This window comes from Bos indicus, chromosome 5 (assembly GCF_029378745.1).
Source record: "Bos indicus isolate NIAB-ARS_2022 breed Sahiwal x Tharparkar chromosome 5, NIAB-ARS_B.indTharparkar_mat_pri_1.0, whole genome shotgun sequence".
In the NCBI taxonomy this organism is placed as follows: domain Eukaryota; kingdom Metazoa; phylum Chordata; class Mammalia; order Artiodactyla; family Bovidae; genus Bos; species Bos indicus.
The window spans coordinates 34,013,337-34,033,239 of record NC_091764.1 but is presented as its reverse complement, the minus strand read 5'-3'; the positions used below and the strand labels follow the sequence as shown (position 1 = coordinate 34,033,239).

General features: G+C 40.4%; 1 protein-coding gene across 2 annotated transcripts in view; it reads right to left on the bottom strand.

Annotated features, from left to right (window-relative positions):
* Positions 1-19,903, bottom strand: part of SLC38A1 (solute carrier family 38 member 1) — a 78,775-nt gene that overhangs the window by 46,585 nt on the left and 12,287 nt on the right. For both annotated transcript variants that reach the window (XM_070789232.1, XM_019960741.2), the window contains exons 2-5: positions 17,301-17,417; positions 12,520-12,737; positions 2,076-2,151; positions 1,672-1,787 (exon numbers count right to left, since the gene is read on the bottom strand). In XM_070789232.1, the coding sequence (XP_070645333.1) occupies positions 1,672-1,787; positions 2,076-2,151; positions 12,520-12,641 (314 nt within the window). In that variant the 5' untranslated portion in view covers positions 12,642-12,737; positions 17,301-17,417. The remainder of the gene's footprint in view (positions 1-1,671; positions 1,788-2,075; positions 2,152-12,519; positions 12,738-17,300; positions 17,418-19,903) is intronic.

Sequence of the window (19,903 nt, the reverse complement as noted above, 5' to 3'; positions counted from 1 at the left end):
AGTAGTACCTGCCTCATAAACTCGTCAGGACTCAGCTTAAAACACTCTGAGTAGTTCCTGGCATAGAGTATAAGCCACAAGAGTTTTCTCATTATCCTCCTTAAAGAATTGACACTTTGTATATTACAATAGCTAAAAAGAAAGAAATCAATGTGAAACACTTACATCTGAACCAAACTTACTTCCAGCTTTGGAATAACTGAAAATTGTCACAGAACTATAGGGTTCTGGAGGTAAATAGGGTTGTGAGATTTTTTTTCTAGTGCAATTTTCTTGCTTCAAAGCACAGGGAATTCCAGCTCACAGTAGCTAAGTTACTTGTTGGACTACATAACCATTTAGAAGGAGAGACTAGCAGTTAGGTGTTTCATGTCAACGCACTGAAAATCACAAGTAACAGCTACTCAAACTCCATCTATGGCATCCTCACAGGGTCAGAGTTTCACATATACAAAAAAAATATCACCATAGAAATATTTTGTTCAACTTCTGTCATTTTAAAACCTAGCACTTGGCTCAGGATATACATACACAGAAAGACCACCCAGAAAGATTCGATCTCGGCAATAAAGAGAAGAGGGTTTCCTGAATTAGGCTGACAAAAGGAAGGCAACATATTAGATTCACTGTCCTACACAGAGTTTCTCTGATTCTAGGAAGGACACCTCTAATGGGTTTACACACAAAAGTAAGAATATTAATCCCTACAGCACAGCCTGGATGGAAATTTCTGATGCCTGAGTAGTGTGGGATGGGTAGCAATGTACTTCTGTCAGTTTTCTAAGTCTTTCTAAAGAAATAAACACAATTTGCAGGGTTAGTAGTCTTTTCAGAACTGCTTCCAAAGAAATTATGGATACAACAATGAGGACTACTGGGCAAACCCAGTGAAGAGTGGGAGTGTCGTCAGGGGCAAAAAGGCAAGATCCCAGGAGAAGGGCATTTTGTACCAGCCTCATCAGGCAAAGCACCACTGATACTCCTTTGAGGTGTGAGAGGGGAATCAGACTGGGTAGGAATTTTCCTCGTATGAACGATGACTGCAATGATCTGCCATCTCATTCCAACTGAAATTAAGCCCTCTGTACATTTGCAGAAAGTCTTCTTCAACAGTTTGAGATGAACTTATTGTGAAAGAAAACTGCCGATTTTCTTTTCACTGAATCTCAGGGAGAAAGTACACCCTATTTTCTCATCTTTAAAACACTGAAAACTTCTTTGCTTCTTGAACGTTTCTTACAAACAAATTTGCAGTTACCTTTGGATATAGTTTATATCCCACAGCAATTCAAATACCAAAGTGGTGACTGGATGGATTAAACACCTCTTAATATTTTCACCATTTAGCTGAGATTTAAAGTGACAAGTCAAGAGTCCAAAAATACAAGTGCTATTTTCAAATCTTTTATCCTTTTCACAAGTACTTATTTTGGTATTTTTGATTAATAAAATGATTTTCTATTTTTTTAGCTGTACAAACATTAGGTGCTCCTTGGAAAAAAACCATTCAAACAAACAATACAAAAGTATGCACTATAAAATAGTCACACTAGTAAAACATAAAAAGAAGTAAGAACCATTTAAAAGTATTTCCAGTGTCTTCTGGGTATGAACAGAAACATACAGAAAATACAGTTTTTAAATGGAAAGTATGGCTGTGTCAACACTCACAGAAAAAGTAGGATTCCAGTGTTTGCCAGGGCGAAGGCGAGTCCTAAAATCCCACTGCCCATAATGGCGTTGCTTAGGTTAAAAACAGACATCCCCAAGGAGGTTGTTCCTGGAATCTGAACAGAGACACAGTCACACTAAACAAAACAGTCCTCCATAAAGATCATCACTCCAAAGCCTTTAAAGCACTATCAGGAACCAACAGGGAAATGAAACTCAATGAATTCTTTCTTCGTGGTCTACTTATTTTTTCAAAGCGGTTTCAGGAGACAATACACAGGCTCCAAGGAAAGTCTTGGTGAGTAAACAGCTATGCTTTTGGTACCATGCTGGATGAATTAAAAACATCTGTTGCAATTATTGTAATTTAAAAAAGAAGCAAACTTTATTAAAATGACACTTACATAGTCATCACATTTCTTTTTTTCCAAGTGGCTGTTGGTGAGACTTCTTCTACTTTCACGATCAGAAATAAACTTGCTGTAAAGAGAGGCATAATGATTTAATTTCATTATAATGACTTGGAGCTTAACATCATGACTGAATGATTTATTATTTACCAAAACATCATGCATGAAAAGTTATCAATCAGTTAGCTAAGAGTTTATAGTCCTACCCAGCTGCTCTCACTGACTTATTTTTGTTTTTTTTCAGTCACGACTGTTCTTGTTGTTCAGTCACTAAGTTGTGTCCATTCTTTGTGACCCCATGGACTGCAGCACACTAGGCTTCCCTGTTCTTCACTATCTCCTGGAGTTTGCTCAAACTCATACCCATTGAGTTGTTGATGCCATCTAACCACTTCATCCTCTGTTGTTCCCTTCTCCTCCTGCCCTCAATCTTTCCCAGCATCAGAGTCTTTTCCAATAAGTCAGCTCTTCATATAAGGTGGCCAAAGTACTGGAGCTTCAGCTTCAGCATCAGTCCTTCCAATGAATATTCAGGCTTGATTTCCTTTAGGATTGACTGGCTTGATCTCTTTGCTGCCCGAGGGACACTCAAGAGTCTTTTCCAGCACCACAATTCAAAAGCATCAATTCTTCAGTGCTCAGCCTTCTTTATGGTCCAACTTTCACATCCGTATATGACTACTGGAAAAACCATAGCTTTGACATTATGGTCTTTGTCAGTAAAGTGATGTCTCTGCTTTTTAATACGCTGTCTAGATTTGTCATAGCTTTTCTTCCAAGGAGCAAGCATCTTTTAATTTCATGGCTGCTTTTAATTTTTGTCAGGATTAGTTGCTCATATTCTTGTTTTACCTAATAAACTAAAAGTGCTCCAAGGGCAGACACTTTGCCTCATTCCTTTTTACATCCCTCACTCTCAGTTCAGTTCAGTTGTTCAGTCATGTCCGACTCTTTGCGACCCCATGAATCGCAGCACACCAGGCCTCCTGTCCATCACCAACTCCCGGAGTTCACTCAAACGCATATCCATCAAGTTGGTGATGCCATCCAGCCATCTCATCCTCTGTCGTCCCCTTCTCCTCCTGTCCCCAATCCCTCCCAGCATCAGGGTCTTTTCCAATGAGTCAACTCTTCACATGAGGTGGCCAAAGTACTGGAGTTTCAGCTTCAGCATCAGTCCTTCCAATGAACACCCAGGACTGATCTCCTTTAGGATGGACTGGTTGGATCTCCTTGCAGTCCAAGGAACTCTCAAGAGTCTTCTCCAACACCACAGTTTAAAAGCATCGATTCTTCGGCGCTCAGCCTTCTTCACAGTCCAACTCTCACATCCATACATGACCACTGGAAAAACCATAGCCTTGACTAGACGGACCTTTGTTGGCAAAGTAATAGCTCTGCTTTTGAATATGCTATCTAGGTTGGTCATAATTTTCCTTCCAAGGAGGAAGCGTCTTTTAATTTCATGGCTGCAGTCACCATCTGCAGTGATTTTGGAGCCCCAAAAAATAAAGTCTGACACTGTTTCCACTGTTTCCCCATCTATTTCCCATGAAGTGATGGGACCAGATGCCATGATCTTAGTTTTCTGAATGTTGAGCTTTAAGTCAACTTTTTCACTCTCCTCTTTCACTTTCATCAAAAGGCTCTTTTGTTCTTCTTCACTTTCTGCCATAAGGGTGGTGTCATTTGCATATCTGAGGTTATTGATATTTCTTCCAGCAATCTTGATTCCAGCTTGTGCTTCTTCCAGTCCAGCGTTTCTCATGATGTACTCTGCATATAAGTTAAATAAGCAAGGTGACAATATACAGCCTTGACGTACTCCTTTTCCTATATGGAACCAGTCTGTTGTTCCATGTCCAGTTTTAACTGTTGCTTCCTCACCTGCATATAGGTTTCTCAAAAGGCAGGTCAGGTGGTCTGGTATTCCCATCTCTTTCAGAATTTTCCACAGTTTATTGTGATCCACACAGTCAAAGGCTTTGGCATAGTCAATAAAGCAGAAATAGATGTTTTTCTGGAACTCTCTTGCTTTTTCGATGACCCACTGGACGTTGGCATTTTGATCTCTGATTCCTCTGCCTTTTCTAAAACCAGCTTGAACATCTGGAAGTTCAAGGGTCATGTATTGCTACTTAGTACCAAACAATGCTCATCTTGAGAGGAAACAAAAGACAACTCTATGTCAAAAAGAGCTATAGATTTTGAGTAATTTTAATACCAATGAATTAAAACACTATATGCAATGCAAGTTAACTTTTATATAGATTTTTCTCTAATGGAACATTAGATAAGGTCAAAAATACTATAAGGCTGGCATTTAAAAAGAATACTGGAGACAGGACTCTTTACAAGCTCACATTCTTGGAGTACAAAGTTATTACACAGGTTTACCCTCCTCTCACCCCTGCAAAAATGGAAAATAACTCTCTCCCCATGAAATATTACTTTAGCACCCGCTTATATATGGGCAACGTGGGAGGCATGGAAGTGTGTCATAAGTGATGTAGACACTAGCCCATAGGAGTTCAGATGAGGAAATTATGGTAGAGGAGGAGGGGCATATGGTCCATGGTCAGGGGCAGAGCTAGGGCTTAAAGGGATTCAGAACTTGGGCTCAATTCTTACTTATTCTGAGGGCATGAGTATGCGACCCCAGTTTCCTCATCTGTGAAATGGGAATGATGCTACTGCATTATCTCACAGTGTTACTGGGACAGTTAAATAAGAGCACATGTAAAATACCAATACAGCTCCAGGCACAAAATGAAAGGAACACTTTCTGAATCTGGGGAAGATTCAGACAGGCTGAGTAGAGTCAAGTATATACAAAACATACAGAAGGAGGCAATCAGAATGCTCTAAGAACCAGTAAATATATTATTGGGATTAACATTAGAACTTTATGGCCTAAATTTCTAATTTAAAAAATTTCCCATTAAAAAAAGAAGTTCTATTGACAAGGAAAAGTCCATCCATAAGTAAACTGCTACATGTAATAGTAAAATAGGAATTCTTTTTGGCTTTTCTGGAAATTTAATTATCTGGTTTTAGTAAGAACTAATTCATAAATTTTTCCCTAATAAATATAAAGACACTTGAACTAGACTATTTTAAAGAAGCACGTATTTTTGAACTATACATTTTCAGATGCTTTTCTGAACAAAGCTGTATTTCACAATAAACCATTTTTTAATGAAAGATACACATCATCAGTGTTGGTTTTATTTATCTACCTCTTTCATCTTGAATCCATATTCTTCAGGTTTGCTTTTTTTCACCTGGATAAACCAAAGGCAGGCAACATATGAACTACGAACCTCCCCTGAGGCCACTACCTGGTGTGAGCAACACAATCTGTGGTTTATTTCCTTCAGCATCTGCATTTGCCTAGAACCTTTCCAGTGACTGTCAGAAATGAAAAGGAAGTGAAGAAAACCTTGGTCTCCTGAAACACAGGAGGTGACTTTCCAGTTGAGGAGCATTTCTTGTAGTCCTGTACGGATGTGAGACCATAAAGAAGGCTGAGTGATGAAGAATTGATGATTTCAAGTTGCGGTGCTGCAGAAGACCCTTGAGAGTCCCTTGGACAGCAAGGAGATCAAACCAGTTCATTGGAGGGACTGATGCTGAAGCTGAAGCTCCAATACTTTGGTTACCTGATGCAAAGAGCCAACCCATTGGAAAAGACCCTGATACTGGGAAAGATTGAGGCAGGAGAAGGGAGAGGCAGAGGATGAGAATGCTGGATGGCATCACTGACTCAGTGGACGTGAGTTTGAGTCAACTCTGACAGTAAAGGACAGGGAAGCCTAGCGTGCTGCAGTCCATGGGTCACAAAGAGTTGGAAACAACTTAACGACAACATAGCGACTGAACGACAACAAACCAAAACACCAGAATAGGAACATCAGACCATGCAAAACGGAGATGAAATAAGGAAGCCAGAAAAGGAAAAACCATTATTGGGTGGGATTAGCCAGAGGAATCTTAAAGGCTGAGGTCTGGGAAATAGCATGGCAGGGTCTTAGCAAGAGAATGACATAATGAAAGCCACTTCTCTGGAGACCCATCTGACAGTACTCTAACCCTGGCCCTTCTTTTACCCTTAACATTTTAAATCTTTCCACAGAACTGAGGTTTACAGATCTGGCTGGAGAGGGACAAGGGAGCGCAACCTTCCTTTTCATCCTGGCAGCCCAAGGAAACGGGGGTGCTGGACTTGCCAAAATGAAATGGACTCATACTGAGTGCTTCTGTTAAATAAAAGACTGCATGGAATTAGATTAATTTTAACAACCAACTTAAGTGAGCCAAATCATTATCCAGAAAGTCCCATTTGCCTTTCTTGTGGAGGGACTTGCTTTCCAAAGAGAATTTTCATTATTTTTAAATAAAGGGGAAAATCCCCAACATTTTCAAATCAACTAAACCAAACACCATAAGTCTCCTGTTATGGCAATTCTAAGCTCCTGGCCTGCCAGTGCACCCCAGACTTGGGGAAGAAAGCTGACAGAGAAAAATGGATCAAGGCACCAGGATGCAGGGGCATTCCGCAGGATCAGAGGCTGCAATGGGAGGGGAGGAAGACGAGGCCCCTGCATGCCTGCTGGCTCCCTGCTGCAACGCTTCCACAGGAGGAAAATAATGCAAGGGACTTGCAGAGCTGCTGTGATGAGTAACCATAAAAAGCTTATTAAAACACATTGTGCCTCAAGTGCCTCCCGATTCTGCCTCTTTCCGTCTACTTTATGCAGCCAAGCTTAATAGGTTTTCCCAAAAATCTTTACTAGCGCTCCTAATGAAAAAGTTTTCAGTACAAATTGCTTGGCCTGCAAATTCCAGGTACTGCTGAATTTGATTTGGCCTCGTTCAACCTTAGCTCCCCCTGCTCTTCCGAATGGTCTTCCCAAGAGGCGGTGAGGACGGAGATAAGACCAGGGCATTCGGAGAACAGGGACTGAAAAACAGTGCTACTAGGAATGCACTCTCCCCTCAAGAGACCCTCCATCCTCCTCTAAGCCAGTGCTTTCCTGCCTGGTGCACGACCCTCATCTTCTGTGTGTGTGCTGGATACTCTAGATTGAACAGACTCTTCTGACTCTGACCTATTTACGATTTTTCTGTGGCTCCAACTGTGGCACTAAGCACTAATCTTGCATTCAGAGTGGTGGCGTCATGTTCTCACTCCTTCTATGTACCTGCCCTTCTCATCAGCAACTCAGAGGAACCCTTCATAAACCTAAGGCTCCTCTTCCATTGAGGAACTAGACTGGCTTAGGCTACAGGGAAATCTTGCTCGGTAAGAATGAAGTACTCAAAGAAAGCCTCTGTGTTTTCTTTATGGTGTTTCCACATTTTCTTCTCTTTTATTTTTCAATCTTTGCTTTATATTGCTGCAAACTTAAACACACACACGCATACAACAAAAACAATCTTTTTTGTGTGATGGAAAAGTCCGTTTACAGTAACTAGGTCAGCAGCTTATCACAAGTTTCTGTAATCTCACCATTTTAAAAATGCAATTGCCTGTTAAAAAAGCACTGACCTCTGGCAAAGACCTCTTTATTGACTTAAAAATGGGCTATTGGAGAAGATGTCTTTGACATGTGGTCTCAGGATGATAAGAGTATTATTAAGAAAGAGTTTTCGCTGGGTCGGTCTGTACCCATAAAGCAGAATTCGATCAACTCTTAGGTAGACAACTGTTCTGTGAACAAAACAAAACAAAAATCTACAGTGGCTGTCATGCTGACCTTCAATAGACAAAGCCTTAAAAAAGGAGGCATTATACTGAGGTATGTGAAGGAGGCAAGCAATATAGAGCAGTTATTTAAAACCAAAAATAAACCAACAACAACAATCCAATTAAGGATGGGTTGTACAATGGGAAAATAATCTTCCTATTTTAATCTCCACCAATCAGGTTACTTACTAGATTATAGTGTTTCACTGGAGGATTTATAACACAAAAGAGATGAATAGCTGAACTTAAATAACCTTTCCTAGCTCCTCCCCTGAAACACTACATTCTATATGAAGGAAAGAGAAAAGGACCAAAAAGCATGTATGAAAGAGACTGGAAAACATAAATGAATTAAAGAAACAGTAGGTATTTAAAGAGAATACTGAGAGGTGAACAAAGCCTTATTTGGTGGATAAACTCTACTGAAAATAGGAGAAAACAGACTTCTGTTGGAGCAGGAGTGATTAAAGCGAGGGAAGAATTTTCCAACATGAAAACTGAATGTAAGAAAAAGTTATGGCCTCTTCTTCCCAAAGGTACAGAAAAGACATTAGAAGAAAAGAAGTGATGACTTTTCAAGAGTCCTCCCAATGATACAAACATAGTTCATCAACTCGGAAAGATAGGGGACCGAGAGGAAAAAGGCTGACTCGAGTGTGTAGTGACGAGTCTCTCATTAAGGAAAATCTTCAGGAGACTCTCAGATTTTGTTACAAGCTTCCTGGGTCATAACAACAATAACTATACATGGAGATGAGAACAGTATATAAATATGAAAATATGTGAATATTTGCCTGGACACAGTTAGTATCATCTATGAATATTTCAACAACTTTAGGATAACAATAACCAACAATCACCCCAAACCTAAAACAGTTTTGTTAGTCCTTGGGTGGAGAAGAAAGATGTGCTTGCCAAAGAAAGAGCTCTGTACTTTTGTTAGAGACTTTCCCATATCTTGCCAGACCCTGTGCCAAGTACTTTATATGAGTTTTCTCATCTCTTTTCACAATAATTAGCTCCATTTTAGGGAAATTAAGTAATTTGACTAAAGTTAGATTACTAATAACTAACCCATTGAGCCAGGATTTGAACTGAAGCTGGCTGATAGTACAGCTTGAGTCCTTAACCTACAAACAGCGTTGTGTTTAATACTCCCCAGCAATCCCAGGAGGTCAGGTATTATTTTCATGCTTGTGTTATAGAGATGGGACTAAGGCTCAAAGCACAAGATCACACAAGACCTGTGGATAGAGCCAGCGTTCAATACAAGTTGAAATTCAAACCATGTACGTAAGAGCTCTCTCTGTCTCTGTCACTTTCATTTAACAAATGCTTTGAGATGTTTGCCCTGTACCGGGCACCATTATAGTATGATAACAAGGTATAAGAGATATAAAGATGGTTAGGACGGTTCCTCCTCTCCAGAAGATCACATCTAGAGGAGTGTCTAGAGCTCCTTACCCAAAATGAGGTCCAGCATCACCTGGGAGCTTGCAGGAAGTCAGAATTTCAAGCCCAGTTCCAGAGCTACTGAGTCAGAATCTGCATGTTAACAAGTTCTCCAGGTGTTTCAAATGCACATTAAAATGTCAGCAATACTGGCCCAGTGGACATTTCAAAAGGTTTTGCTGTTCCAGGGGTAGACTTCTATGACTGCAGGGCTTCTGCTGTCTGGCTCACACAGTAAAGAACTCTCTTGTAAGGCAGAGAACCCAGGTTCCATTCCTGAGTAGGGGAGATCCCCTGGAGAAAGGAATGGCTACCCACTCCAGTACTCTTGCCTGAAGAATTCCGTGGACAGTGGAGCCTGGAAGGCTACAGTCCATGGGATCATAAGAGAGTTGGGCACGATTTCTATGACTACCACCCAAAAAATTAGGGCATGAAATAAAACAACTGAACTGGAAGATGGGCAGGAGTCCTAATACCCAAAGGGCTCTACTCTGTTTTTTAACTAAACTTTAAAAAATGCTTCTTAAAGTATCCTAGGGGGAGAAGTTTCCAGGCAAGGCTATCAGCTGGACGCCAGGTAATCAGGGTTCAACATTTGCTTTCAACATTTTCTCTAGCTTCCTTACAAAGATGCACTGTTACCTAGAAGTTCACTGTTCTGGGAGAGGATTCTCTTAGATTCATATAATCAGGCCTACCTTCTTCCCACGAATGTGAAAAAGCTACCAGAAGAGTCAGAGGTACTCAGGTGTAGCTTTGCAGAAATCATGGGGGTGGGGGCTCTTTTCTGATTATTATTTACCTTTTGGGCTTCATGCTGTAATATGTTATTTTTAATTTTTATTGGTCTAGAGCCAGAAGTGAAGCAAGATTCATAAACCATGTCAACCAAAGAGGGGACAAATAAATGCATCACACTGCATCTGCAACAGTGGAATAAAATTCCAAAAAATATGAGGCTGTACAGCCCATGCCTAGTAGGCAAGTGGGCTCTCTTGGCAGGCACCCAAAGGGGTGAGAAGCGGTGCCTTCTCTTATTGCAAGGGGTTATCGCCTCCAAAACAATACTTTTTCATAGTAAAACCCTTAAAGATCAAGTTCAGAGCCTGAACTGAATATTATAAAGGACTCTAGTTTTAAGGTCCTCAAGGCTTACACTGATTTGGGAATGAAGTTGTTACAAACCCAAAATTTGCACTTGTGAAACAGCTGACGGATGTCCCATCCATTGTTCAGTGGAAATCAGTAGTGACTACAGAACACCCCAGGAACCCAGAGCAGAAAACAGCACTAGTAGAGTTTAGCAGGGTTCAAACTGAGAGTAGGAACTATCCTTTTCATTCATGCTGGAGCATTTTAAACAGAGGTAGCAGAAGAGGGTAGAAAGACACAGATTTCTTACAGACCTGTATGTGCCCTTGAGCAAGTTATTTATTTCTCTGAGCTTCCACGTTCTTATTGGTATACTAAATTTTTAAATTTCCTTATTTGCAAAAGAATACATTGCATGATATTTTAAGGATTGTTATAAGGATATATGTAATATAAAATCACAACTGGCACTCAAGAAATGGCAGTTATTCTTAATAATTACACAGGAAAGGTCAAAGAAGCAAACTTGGGTCCAACAATAAGAAATATCACCACACGGTAAATGATACTTGGATGGTAGTGAGGAAGTATTTGGGTTGGAGACTTAATCTCTGAGAACATTTAAGGAAGAGAATAAGGAGGAGAGGGGGCTGAAACTTCTGAGTGTATGTAAATGAGGGCAGCCCAATCCTACCCCTGACTTTCAATTACACATTGTATCAGAATGCAGAGATTATCAGAAAGGATTGCTGCAGAGATGCCTGGTTAGCTGACAAAATGTTTTCATCCTCCTTCCTCCCAATTTCCTTTTGACCCTGCCCTCCCAAGTGCAGCATGTCTATGTTCTAATAAGTAGTCCCCACATATTTCACTTTTCTTCCAGCCTTTTAGGAGGCCTCAACTCCAAACAAACCACACACAAACTCCCAAGCTGAAAAACTTTCCGATAGGGATCTACATAAGTTGGCAGCCATGTGGATGAACCTAGAGACAATCATACTAAGTGAAGTAAGTCAGGCAGAGAAAGATAAATTCCATACGATATCGCTTATGTGAGGAATCTAAAAATATGACACAAGCGAACTTATCTATGAGATGGAAACAGACTCACAGACATAGAGAACAGACTTGTGGCTGTCAGTGGGAAGGGGGTGGGGGAGAGGAGGACTGGGAGTTTTAAGTTAGCAAGTGCAAGCTACTATACATAGCATGGATAAACAACAAGGTCCTACTGGATAGCACAGGGAATTATCAATATACTCAATATCAATATATTCAATTTATCCTATGATAAACCATACTAGAAGACAATATGAAAAAGAGTGTATATACATGCAAAACTGAATCACTCTGTCATACACCAGAAACTAACACAATATATAAATCAACTACACTTCAATAAATTAAAAAAAATAAAATCAGGTCAGATAACGCCCCGAATCATTAAAATATACATACATATATATATTTAAGTTTAGTCCTATTCTTGTACCTTAAGAAACACAGGACCCAAGGGTTGGAAGGACTTATGGTCACAGCTGAGGCTGAGAGCTGCCAGGCCAGCATTCTTCCTATCTGCCCCCTACCTTCCCTCACTCACAGTATCTCTTCATTTCTCTCTGTTTCATGTACTATTTCTCTAGTTTCTCACAGAGGCATTTAGCCCTATGTTATTATTACTCAAAATCCATGTTACAAATGATGCTTGTAATGACGTATTTGTCGTTTTAACATGTGAACGTCGGCAAGCGCAACTTTGACCATTTCTTGATTAAAATGTGGGCGAAGCCAGATGACTGTAGTACACATTCAGATATGGCGTGCAGCTAAATTCCAACAGTTGGTCTAATTCATAAGCATAAAGCTTTTGAAAAGTTAGGGCTGGTTGGGGTCCAATGTATTTATACATTTTTATTAGACTCAATTGAAAGATGCGAAAGGATGAATAAATTCCTTTCCTATTTGCTTCATCTGCTATTGCAGACTATGCCCAACAGATGTCACATATGAAATTCAAATTACATCTTCAAATGGAGCATAACTTTAGTAATGAATAATTCAAGAGAATAACTGAAAAACCAGAATAATATTTTAGAGACCTTTCTTTCATTGGAGAGAAAGTGTTAGTGGAAAAATACTCACCTATTTATCTGACCATTTTCCACTTCAGTGAAATCATTGGAATCATTGCTGATGTTATCATCTTCGGGCACTGTCATGTTCTGCAACTCAGTTAGCTCAAGTCCACTTTTGAAATGCATCATGTTTAGAAACTACCTGTCGTCAAAAAATGGGTCCAAATTCTCTTTTTCTGAGAGTATTTACAAAAGGATAGCAGCAAAAATATAAGGTTGACACCCCTAAAATACAACACAAGGAAAAATAATTAAACATACAAATACCACTGATTAAAAATAAACTATTACACACAAACAATTTACTGATAACTTTTACATTTTGTTATTCAATGTATTAAAGCAATCTTGGTACATCAAATTATAGAGACTGTACATTTTATGTCTTTCATAAATCTCCCTACACTTTTAACTATAAAAGGAGTCATGTCCCATAATCTTTATGTTCACGTTTATAGAAATACCATGTCATCTTTAGTCAATAGAGATGCCCTTTTATGAAGCAGTAAGTTTAAAAGGAAAGCGATTCAGTTGTTTTAATGCGTCAGACCACAGGGCACACACATAGCTGGGTACAGATCGAACGGACACAAAAGCACCTCTGATTTAGCAATCCCCATTTAATAAAAATGCAAATCCTCAATAAATGGCATCATGCAGGATCAACCACCCAACCTGGAGGTCAAGCAGCAAAGGACAAATCTGTGTTTTGAAATTTAGCAAACAGTTTATCCATCAACTGCAAGAGATTAAATCAATCTCTTCAATGAAATCACTCCATGTCAGGGAATTAGGGAATTAAAAACTCATACTCTGGGGATTTAGGTTAATCCACCTGAAACTATATTTCCTCACAGAAATGAAAGACTTGCCGAGTTCACATTTTCCCCTACATGGATGATTGTGATTTAAATTTCAAAGGGGTCATCATTAATATATAAGAGTTTCAGGCTTCCCAGGTGGCTCAGTGGTAAAGACCTGCCAATGAAGAAGACAGAGGATGAGAGTTCCATGCCTCAGTTGGGAAGATCCCCTGGAGGAGGAAATGGCAGCTCACTCTAGTATACTTGCCTGGGCAATTCCATGGACAGGGGAGCCTGATAGGCTATAGTCCATAGGGTTGCAAAGAGTCAGACACAAGTTAGGCTTAGCAACTCAGCACTATCACTACAGAGTTTTAGACACACAGCATCACAAATCAAAAAGCAGGTGGCCACAGAGGTGTGGTACTGTGATTTATCATAAAGTGAAAGTCACTCAATCATGTCTGACTCGATAGTCCATGGGTCACAGTCACACATGACTGAGTGACTTTCACTTTATGACTGTCACTTTCCCTTCTCCAGGGGATCTTCCCAACCCAGGGATTGAACTCAGGTCTCCCACATTGCAGGCAGATTCTTTACCAGCTGAGCCATAAGGGAAGCCCAAGAATACTAGAGTGGATAGCCTATCCCTTCTTCAGTGGATCTTCCCAACCCAGGAATCAAACCAGGGTCTCCTTCATTGCAAATGGATTCTTTACCAACTAAGCTATCAGGGAAGCCCCGATTTGTTATAAAGAATACATACTTGGTCTTCGTTCCTACTTCTGGCTCACAGCTCACCAAACCCTTAGAGCTTATATAGTTAAGAATCTGCCTGTAATGAGGGAGACCCAGGTTCGATCCCTGGGTCGGCAAGATCTCCTGGAGAAGTGAATGGCAACTCACTCCAGTATTCTTGCCTGGAGAATTCCATGGATAGAGGAGCCTGGTGGGCTACAAACCCCATGCGGTTGCAAAGAGTTGGCCATGACTGAGCGACTTACATACACTGTAAGAGTGATAAATGTCTTTTGTTATGTTAATGACCCAACTCTGGGAAAGCACCTAAGGATGTGGGCTGGTTGCCAGTGGAGTCAAACACTTGATTAGAGGACTGGAATTTTCCGTCCTATCCATGATTTCCGGGAAGAGGAGAGAACTTCAGTCAATCACTCATGGCCAATGAGTTCATCAGTGATGCCTATATAATGAAGCCGCGAAAAAAAATTAATAAAGGAGATTCGGAGAGTATTCGTACTAGGGACCCAGAACTCCCCACATCCTGAACCCCACACTTCACAAGGACAGAAGCTCTTTTGTTGAGGACCTCGCCACTGTACTGCTACATTTGGCTGTTGGTCTGTATCTTTTTGGGCTTCCCTGGTGGCTCAGCTAGTAAAGAATCTGCCTGCATTGTGGGAGACCTGGGTTAGATCCCTGGGTTGGAAAGATCCCCTGGAGAAGGGGAAGGCTACTCACTCCAGTATTCTGGCCTGGAGAATTCCATGGACTGTATAGTCCATGGGTCCCAAAGAGTCAGACACCACTGAGTGACCTTCACTTTCACTTCACTTGTATCCTTTGATATCCTTTGTAATAAATGGGTAACCAAGTGAGTAAACAGGTTTTCATGAGTTCTGTGAGCTCTTCTGGAAGATTACTGGAACCCAATGAGGAGATCATGAAAACCTCTGATTTATGGCCAGTCAGCAGCACAGGTAACAACTCGGACTTGTGATGGCATCTGAAGTGGAGGGCAGTTTCATGGGATGAAGACCTCGACCTGTAGAATCTCATTCTAGCTACTGGTAGATAATGTCAGAATTGGGTCGACAATTGTTGGTATGGGGAAGCCTACACACACACACACCCACGCACATGCACATGTTGGTACTGGGTCCAGGAATCCTTTCAAGAGGGAAATGCAACTTTCAAAGTCAGGCCTATAAAGGTATGGGAGCCTCACTTGGATAATCTCAGTGAGGTGATGTTTCAGGACCAAGGGAGTCCTCAGTGAGTCTCAGGACCAAGGGATGAAGCAGAATGTCACTAAGATTTTTTTTTTCACCTCCAATGGTAAACCCCCTTGGATGATGTTTTGATGTTTTGTCTGACCCTGAATTCCACAACTGTAACCTAGTTAAGAGTGAAAACTCCAATGTGCCAATGTAAACATCCTACAATACCCAGGAAGTAATATTTAAAATATGTAATATTTAAAATAGTAAAAATATGATAATATTTTCTGGACCCTCAGAAAGTACTCTGGAATGATAATTCTTCAATAATTTCTTTCTTCTTTTCCCAACAGCTAGGCCACACGTTACTCCTTTTCATTCACACATTTAGAACGAGACTTCCCTGGTTCCATGATCCTTTAAAGCTTCCACAAAATAAATACTGTCTACTATCTCAGGTTCCAGAAGGCTCACCCTTTCTGCAGAGCAAGGCCTCTTCTAGAAACCAGGAAGCAGGGACAAGAGACCGAAGCTCCTTGAACTCCTGATCTAAAGCCAACCTGGCAGCTCCAAGCTGATTCTTCCAGCCAGGGTGGCAGTGCTGGAGCTCGGGCCATGACTAATTGCTTTTAGTGCCTTCACACAGCAGCAATGTCTACAGCCTGTGTTTTCTTTGCAAAAGTTGAAGTGCATTAAAAAGGCTGAAGCCCCCATCACCTTTTGGCCCCCTCTAAAGAAAGCCACACAAGTGGACCAGACTGGGTCATTCCTAGGAGTCTTGCCACCCTGGCTTTCACCTAAATGACTCCCTCAGAGGCTACTGAAGCGATCCTGCAGAGCTTCTAGAAAGTTCACTCAGTGGATGGCATTTCCAATCTGAGCTAAGGAGTCCTTTTCTCTCCATAAACTTGTAGGAAATAGGGTACTAGACAAAAAATTTCTAAGGAGAGGAAAAGGTGACTAACAACAGATTTGAGTCTACTGTTTGTATTCAAACTTTTATATTAATATACAAGTGTGTATACAAATATATACTATGTACACACACACACACACACACACACACACACACACACACATGCAATGGACAAAAGAGGAAAAGAACAGAAAGAATAGATGAAGTTCTGGCCATTAAAATTATGTCAGTATTAGGCAAATGCCACTACTAAGTTAATCACATAGGATACATTTATTTTTGCCTTTGGCTTAAAGAGAAATTCATTTTTTCACAGTTCCAGAAGTGCAAAATCAGATGCTGGCAAGTTTTGTTTCTTCTGAGGCCTCTCTCCTTGCCTTACAGATCGCATCTTCTTGTTCTCGCCTCACATGGCTTTTTGTCAGTCTCTGTTTTGTCTAGGTTGTAATCTCCTATTTTTTTTTTTAAAGAATACATTTTTATTGTTGTGAAATAGCCTATCTGAAATCTAACTTTTTCTTGAAAACAAAAACTGGAAAAATGCGGAAAAGTAACAAAATTAGTGACATTCATCACTATGAAAGTTAAGGCCATACTTAGAAAATACTACCCATTCAATTTGTCGTATATTTATTGAGTGCTAGGTGATAAAAGGACTTTAAAAGCTTTCGAAAAGGTCAAATTCAGGGATCTGAGGCAGTTTCACAGAAAAGTCACATTTGAACTGGCTATTTAAAAAGGGGAAAAAAAAAGTTCTGATTCTAAAGCTAATACATACCCATTGCAGAATCTTTAGAACAAACATTGTACAAGAAACCCAACACCCAAAATGGGCCAGTGTTAAAGTTTAACGTGCTTCTTCTTCCCTTCTTTTCTCCTTTTTCTTTTCCTTTCTGTCTTCCTTTTTAGCTCTCTTTTATTAACTTTGGAATTTTAGTGTTTTTAGTCTATTGTTTTTCATGTAATACTACACAGTACACATTTGAAGAACAGACATGTTTTTTAAAAAATGTGTTAGTTCCATATTAACAAATAATATAAGTGTAGAAAAATTAGAAAACACAAGCTTGCAAATGAAGGAAAAAACAAATAAGAAGAAAAAAGTCACCTGTTATCTCAGCAAGCAGAGATGATCACTGTATATGTATATTGGAGTATCAGCTTCAGGGGTTTTTCTATGCACACAGATACAGTGCCTGGCACACAGTAGACACTTGATAAGTATCTGTTAAATGAAAGGAATAAGTATAGATTTTTTAAAAATATGTATACATTTACAAAAATGGAAATCATACCACAGAGTTTTTAAGACATATTTTTTCACTTAACAAGATATAGTCTCCCATCCTGAGTTATGTCCATAACACAGTTCTACATCATTACTGAAAATGCTCCTTAACTTCTTGACTTGCCATAAACTGACATCCAGCCTGCTACTGCAGGCCAGTCGCAGTGCCCGGGGGATGGGAGACAATAGGTGGAGACGGGCCTTAAGCTGAGACTTCTCAATGAAGGGGAACATGGCCCATGACAAAGAGACAGGAAGTGCAGGTCAAGTTTAAGAAACAAAAGAATTATAGTTTCACTGAAGGACAGAAGCAATTATCAGACTGTACAGTTAATTACAAGATTGAATGAGATCATCATGTGAAGATCTTGATGTTAACCCAACAACAATGACTATCCCCCAGCGTCTGTAACAGGTTACAAATGACAGTTTACTAAGCACAGAACATTTCTGATCCTTCACTACAAAACTCAGAGATATTCTTAAGAAGCAGTATTATCTTGGTATGCTTATTGGTACATTTTACTAACAGTACCCATGTAAAAAACACAAACTTCTCTAACTCTTCATGGTGATACAGATCAAAAAAGAGGTTATACAGAGAATTTAACATTGCTTACAGGCTTCCTTGGTAGCTCAGCTGGTAAAGAATCTGCCTGTGATGCAGGAAATCTTGGTTTGATTCCTGGGTCAGGAAGATCCCCTAGAAAAGGGATAGGCTACCCACTCCAGTATTCTTGGGCTTCCCTGGTGGCTTAGATGGTAAAGAATACACCTGCAATGTGGGAGACCTGGGTTTGATCCCTGGATTAGGGCATGGCAACCCACTCCAGTATTCTTGCCTGGAGAATGCCCATGGACAGAGGAGCCTAGAAGGCTGCAGTCCATGGGGTCACAAAAAGTTGGACATGAATGAGGACTAAGCACATACAGCCTACTGAAACAAGAAAGACCTTTTCATATAAAGTAACAACAATAAAACACTTGCATGATAGAGACCAAACTGTACAGTAAAACAAAGATAAGTCCAGAAAGATTTCAGAGACATACATATGTACACATGGGAAGGAAAGAGGGAAGGAAGGAAGTTGGAGCCTGGAGAAATCAGGTAAGATTTTACAAATAGTTAGGATATGAACTATGCTTAAAAATAGGATTTAGACTGGAGTAGGGAAGGCATTCGGAGAAGGCAATGGCACCCTACTCCAGTACTCTTGTCTGGAAAGTCCCATGGACGGAGGAGCCTGGTAGGCTGCAGTCCATGGGGTCACTAGGAGTCAGACACGACTGAGAGACTTCACTTTCACTTTTCACTTTCATGCATTGGAGAAGGAAATGGCAACCCACTCCACTGTTCTTGCCTGGAGAATCCCAGGGACGGAGGAGCCTGGTGGGCTGCCGTTTATGGGGTCGCACAGAGTCGGACACTACTGAAGCGACTTAGCAGCAGCAGTAGCGGCAGCAGGGAAGGCATTCCTTGCACTAGAAACAGCACAGGCAAAGACATGGTGGCCAAGTGTGCACAGAACACCCATTCAGATGAATCTAGCCGAAGCAGAGAGATCAAAGAACACATTCTTGAGTACGAAGAGTTTATACTGGTTTGGTAAAAGCTGGTTAAAAACTGTAGAGAGGAAACCAAACCAAAGAATATACTATAATTTAAACATTGTCCAAAATTACTTTGGGGGATAAATAAGCAAAAATACACTTAGATTCCACTAACAGAAAGAAAAATTGGTAGAATCTAAATCCTCTCTAGAAGCGTAGCTGCAAATGAATGTAGGAAATGTAGTTTTCAATTTTTCATCCTTGCAGAACTGGACTAGAAAGAAGTGGGAACAAACACTGACTGGGCCAATCTGTCACAAAGTTTCTTAGCAACTGAAATTGTAGTTTGTTAATTAATCCCCCAAATTGGAAGGAAAGTTATGACCAATAGACAACATATTAAAAAGCAGAGACGTTACTTTGCCAACAAAGGATCGTCTAGTCAAGGCTACAGTTTTTCCAGTGGTCATGTATAGACGTGAGAGTTGGACCATAAAGAAAGCTGAGCACCAAAGAACTGATGCTTTTGAACTGTGGTGTTGGAGAAGACTCTTGAGAGTCCCTTGGACTGCAGGGAGATCCAGCCAGTCCATCCTAAAGGAGATCAGTCCTGAGTGTTCATTGGAAGGACAGATGTTGAAGCTGAAAGTCCAATACTTTGGCCACCTGATGCAAAGAACTGACTCATTTGAAAAGACTCTGATGCTGGGAAAGATTGAAGGCAGGAGGAGACGGGGATGACAGAGGATGAGATGACTGGATGGCATCACTGACTCGATGAACATAAGTTTGAGTGAACTCTGGGAGTTGGTGATGGACAAGAAATCCTGGCGTGCTACAGTCCATGGGGTTGCAAAAAGTCGGACACGACT